Consider the following 5,813-nt stretch of genomic DNA (forward strand, 5'->3'; position numbering starts at 1 on the left):
GCTAGTTGCCTCTAGGAATGAATTGACAAGCTTGACAATTACCTGAGATGGACCCAAGGGGTCAATGGGCTCTTTGACCACTTAATGTAGGTTACAACAAACTTTGACCTTAATGCTAAAACAATAGCACAATCTTGAAAACACATCAAAGGGCAAAAAGCCCCTAGCTCTCACAAAACAAAAAAGATCACCAAATGTGGAGAACGCGCTTTACACTCTCTTCGCTAACAATAAACAATCATACACAATTATCAGTCATGCATGATTATTAGTCATACGCTCGATTATCAGGAAAACACTCGAGCAAACAAAATTCCTAGAGGTCCATCCTTAAATGCCCTTACCATGAATTTTGTAAGTCTCCTTAAAGACCGCCTTTGGAGATCTTCATTGCATCGCATTACAATGGAAAATTACGGATAAGTTCCCATAATTTATTTTTCTAATACTTTTATAGACTATCTTTATCATGATTAACTTGGAGATTCTCAAAAGCTTTTTATTGGATAAGTCGATCTTAAGAATCATGAGCATTTATTGTATATGAAATGAACTGGGTCTCTAGCCTATTAGAAGCCAATTAACAAGAATAAAGAAAGAGATAAGATATGGAAGAAATAATACAATAAAGAGATAAAGTAAACAAAAAATAAGAAAAGGAAGAGATAAAACAAAGAAGAGCTAAAAGACAAGGGATAGGAAAAGGATGAGATAAAATCAAAAATATCTTACTTGATATATAAAAAAAGTAAAAGTGACATAAAATAAGCAGAGCCAACTACTTTAAAAAAAAAGAAAGAGACTTACAAAAATAGAATCTATACATATCTTCAAACTTCTTTTTAGATAGAGACCCCTCAAATTATTGACTTCTCTACACACAGATCTCCTCCAAAATTCTACAGGTTAGCATCGTCTTTAGCCTTATTCAGATCCTATTTCCTTTATTGTATTAAAAGTTATGATAGGTCATGAGACACTCTAAAGTCGCCAAATATTGTGAATTCACCCCTAACGACTCGTACATACAAGTCTTCATAACGAGTCACGTAAATTTATATATCTTTCTTTATTTATATTTTATATGTTTTATTTATTATTTATTTTATTGATAACCATTCCAACATGGCATTAACACCCAAACCGTCGTTGTGGGCCGTTTAATCATATTGTTGGCGACCTGGTCCAACAAACACATAAACATGTACCATAATGTTAATTTCCGATGCTCATATCAATTGCAAATCTGAAATGAGTTTTACTATTTATTATTCTCACACAACACACACAATATTTTTTTTATTATTTTTAAAAAAAATTTAATTTTTTTATAATTTTATTTTTATTAAACTAATTGAATTCTTCTATTTATTATCCATATATTAAATATTTGATAAAATAAAAAACTAAAAAATAGAATGAAAAAAGTGTGCTGTATAACCACAGATATTTATCAAATTAAAGAGTTTTGAAAAAAAAAAAAATTGAATTACAATTCTACCACGTTTTAATACTCTCAACGTACCAAGCATAACGGACAAGCTCCCATACACATGATTAATAAATATACAAGAGTTCGTTCAGCTTATAAACTTCAGCGTATAGAGCTCCTAAAATAGAGTCCCTGTAATTAAACGACAGTTCAACAAGTAACAGTGCCTTGAAGGCTGACGTCCAAACCTCGATCTTGGCTCTTTCTGATCCAAGTTTTGCAGGTATGTTCTTGTCGTTCATGTTCTGAGATGTGGGCTCGATAATTTATTTCTCTTTCTTTCGTTGTTTCCTTAACTTACCAAACAGAAGCTACGATCTAGTTTGGCGATCTGATAATAATTGTGTCAGATACTGTTTTTGATTTGCTTCAATTGTTTGAACACTGAGATCTTCTGACCAGAAAATTAGGCAATTAACTCATGGAATAGTAGGGCTTGCTGATTGTAAAAATGCGGATGAATTTCGTTTCCCGCAGATATTGGATTTTTTTTTTTTAAAGAATAAATTTGAATGATTAAGTTGAAGCTTAGGTCTGTTAAGCAGCATGTAGAAGTCTAAAACACCCAACTTAAGTTGGGCCAAGGAAAAACTGTGATTTTTGGGGTTTATAGAGTGGGAGAGGACCATCCTGTTTGTAAATGAATTCGTGAGTTTATGTTAACGAGTCTGGACTTCGAAAACGATTGAATTTCAGATTTTTGCGTAACATAGAGAGATCCTTCTTATGGTCTCAAGTTCTCAATGTCACGGCTGCTTGGGGTCAAGGCTTGAAGAGGAAGGTGGCTGATTGTTGATTGGTCTGTGAGAAGTATCAAGTAATAAGTGATGTGCATTAGCTGGTCTGAAGGGGGAAGTAACGAGCTTAACGGCTTTTGTGAGAAGGGAAATCGGGGCGTGATGACGTGTAGCTTGTTGAGGATTCTTTTAATGAAACAATGTGTTTTTACTTTTAATTGAAGTACTGTAATTCGTTTAGTTGGACTGTAGGTTAAAACTTTAGTTAAACTGGGTGTAATTCGTTTAGTTGTGCGTTTAGAGTTTTACTTGTTGCATTTTATTATAGTCTTATGGATCTGTGAGTATAAAAGCAGAAGCCATTCTTGTAAAAGGTAACTTCGATCATTTTGGAAGTTTGAATTTTGGGAGGTTGATGACTCCTTGAAAGTCCTCTGTCAAGATTCATTAGTGGAATCTTGCATTTGATCATTTCCGTGTGTTCTTGCATTTGTTCTTTTGGTATTAAGTTCTGTGTGTGATCTTCATTTGTTCTTGTGATTCTTGGAGTTATGAGTTTGTGGAAGCATTGGCTGGTGTTCTTGTCATCAAGAACAGTACACTCAACCTCGTCAATAAGGTGGACTTTGGGAAAGACTAAGAATTTAGATTTGAGATTTGGAAAGATGTGAAATGATAGTTGCTTTCCATCTAGAGTAATATTAAGATGGCATTGGGGTAGTGTTCCTTCATGCAGTTGTCAATCAGTTTATTAATTTACATAAATACAGACAGTTAGACAACTATTTGCATTTGTACTAGGACTTAAGAATTCGGAAAATTCAGATTTAAAAGTAGAAACTTGGGCAAAATTTACAATACAGAAGCGCAGGGGGCTGAAACATTACACTCAATTGATACCACATCTGTAAATGTCAGGGTAAATGTTCGAGATTAGGACTATTTCTCAAATTGAAACCCTTGCAAGCCAACACTAGGAAAGGAACCTTTGATTTGGGTAATAAATACAACTGAACCGTTAGAACATATGTCATGTGTACAAGAAGTTATCAAATTACTAAATTATCAGTGCCTTCAAATAACTTAAGAAAACTTATAGGAGCCATAGTAGTGATTTATAACAACGGGGAGACTAGAGAATCCACTTGTACCGAATCCCAATTTCTGTATTTCTATTTCTTTGGCCTCTAAGCTTGCTCCCTTTTTTTAATTGGCACTAGGTGCCCGGGACTATGCCTTGGCTAATATTGGGGGTGCACCGGCTGTGCTGTTTGTTAATTCTTTTTATTGTTCACTTCTTAAATATATTTTTGTTCTCTTGTATACATCCTGCGTACATATGTTATGCTTATCATCCTCAGCAATAAAACCTTTATTACTTATAAAAATATATATATGATCACCTGATGAAAGAGCACATCAAATTTTGTTGGTTCATGGTAAACCTTATCAAATTTATCATTGTATTCTAGATACCTCTACATACAGTTTCCTTCTTTGGCTTGAGAAAAAAAAAAATACACACAAAAGAATGAGAAAACCAATGGTTGCCTTAGGGTTAGCTGGCTGGAGTCGCTTGTATTTCCTCCCGGTGGGTTTGAATATGAACATTGAGGGTCAATCAATTTCTTTGAATTTGCTTATGTCTGGTTATAAACCCTAATCAACTGTGGCAAAATCTATTTCTTGTAGGATTCATGTCATATTTTGCGATTTTGGAAATTCAGAAGAACAACTCTCTCTGTTTCCACCCCTCTCAGAAGTAATGTGGAAGCGTGGAAATAAATCAAAGGCTTGGACTGGGCCTCAAAAGAGATATCTTACTGTTTTTATCACCTCTCTTTTTCTGATTCTTGTAGTTTTTTCATTTTCATTGCGGGATCATGGTAATAAAACCACATCATCATTTGGACTTGTGAAGCACGAATGGAATAGCTCTTTGCATCTGGTGCACTTTCATCCAACTATAGAGGTTCTGAATGGAACGGAGCTCATATGGCAGATACCTGATACACCTAAGGCGGTTATCTTTGTGGCTCATGGGTGCAATGGCAGATCTGTTAACTTTTGGGACAGGTCTTCTACCTGCCCTAGTTGCATTGGTTTACCTGAAGAAAGGCTAATCGTCCTTAATGCTCTTGCTCGAAAGTTTGCTGTTCTTACCATTTCAAGCGCAGCAAGATGCTGGACATTTAGGGAGGAAAAATTCGTCGTCAAAGATATTATAAAACAGTGGGTTGAGAAAAATAGGCTTCAACAATTTCCTCTGGTGGCTTTGGGGGCCTCCTCTGGAGGGTACTTTATTTCTGTTCTTGCCACCGAGTTGAAGTTTAGCAGTCTTACAATTATGATTGCTGAAGGTATATTTGATAAAATTCATATCACAAGGGAGTACCCTCCTACTTTATTTGTGCACATGCCTAAAGATCGACGTAGGCATACCAAGATAAATGAAAGTTTGGAACTACTGAAGAATAAAGGTGTTGATGTGGAAGAGATTGAGTGCATGGAATTCCCCTTGTCTCCACAAATTTTAGCGGACAGAATCCAAGGTATTGATCAAACTGTTTCTGCAGAGTTGTTTGAGCTTTTCCAGGACAAGGGCTTCATTGATGAAAGTGGATATATGAGGAATGATGGGCGTGCAACGAATTGGAAGAAAGCTCTCAGAGAGAGTAGAATTCAATTGCCAGATCAGCGTTTGGAACAACACATTCAGGAGGAATTAAATCTTGCATTTGCTTACCATGAAATGACTAGCTTGCATTGTGAAAAGATCTTTGAATGGTTTGAATCTCATATGAGCTGATCAGAACCATATGGTAACATTATCCTCAGTTTTTTCTGGAATAGATTGTGGCCAGAATCTGAAGCAATTTGAGATTGTAATTCTTGAAGCAATCAGAATTCAAGTTAATCAAATGAAAATGAAAAGCCATGGAGTATAACCAAATGCCAAATACAGTCACCAAGCTAGACGCCTGCATGCTGAAGAGACTCGGTTAATAAAGTAGATATCTGGATATCAGATATCAATTTGTTGTCTCAAACGTGTCTGATGGGTGGACCTGGTTTATATTTATTTTTATTTGGCTGTTTATCTACATGTCGACCGCTATTGTAATGTTTAAATTCTTAAGCGTAACAATGTAGAAAACAGAGGAGAACACAAGTTAAATCAGACACATAGCTGTGTACTTGTTGTAAAGCATAAGGGCTAATAAAAAAAAAAATTAAAAAGGAAAAAAGAGGCTTCGAGACACTGTAAAAAAAGGGAATTTCTATAGTATTCATGGTTTTGTAATGCCTATATTTTTCCCACTTTATTTAGAAAAAACCAATATTTATAACAATGCCAAAGCCTGTCGTGCTTTCGGAAGTATAACAAGTGAATGCTTATTTCCTATACTGATGCATCAAGAGCCACAGCTAACAGAGCTTGCTTTGTTAATGTTGTAGTAGATATTTTAATTAAGAATCCCATGAATTCAATCTGATTTTGGGAATCTACACTTTGTTGACCATTCGTAGGTAAAACTAGAGCAAACCTTTTTATTTAAAAAAAAATAAAAAACTGGAACACA

At 35.1% G+C, this 5,813-nt stretch overlaps 1 protein-coding gene across 1 annotated transcript; it reads left to right on the top strand.

Annotated features, from left to right (window-relative positions):
* Window positions 1-1,559: 1,559 nt before the first annotated feature.
* Window positions 1,560-5,414, top strand: LOC122308211. Its single transcript, XM_043121405.1, has 2 exons — window positions 1,560-1,715; window positions 3,922-5,414. Exon 2 carries the CDS (start codon window positions 3,995-3,997, stop codon window positions 5,036-5,038), a length of 1,044 nt encoding a protein of 347 aa, XP_042977339.1. The 5' UTR covers window positions 1,560-1,715; window positions 3,922-3,994; the 3' UTR covers window positions 5,039-5,414.
* The last annotated feature ends 399 nt before the right edge of the window (window positions 5,415-5,813 follow it).

Source organism: Carya illinoinensis, chromosome 4 (genome assembly GCF_018687715.1).
Source record: "Carya illinoinensis cultivar Pawnee chromosome 4, C.illinoinensisPawnee_v1, whole genome shotgun sequence".
Lineage (NCBI taxonomy): Eukaryota > Viridiplantae > Streptophyta > Magnoliopsida > Fagales > Juglandaceae > Carya > Carya illinoinensis.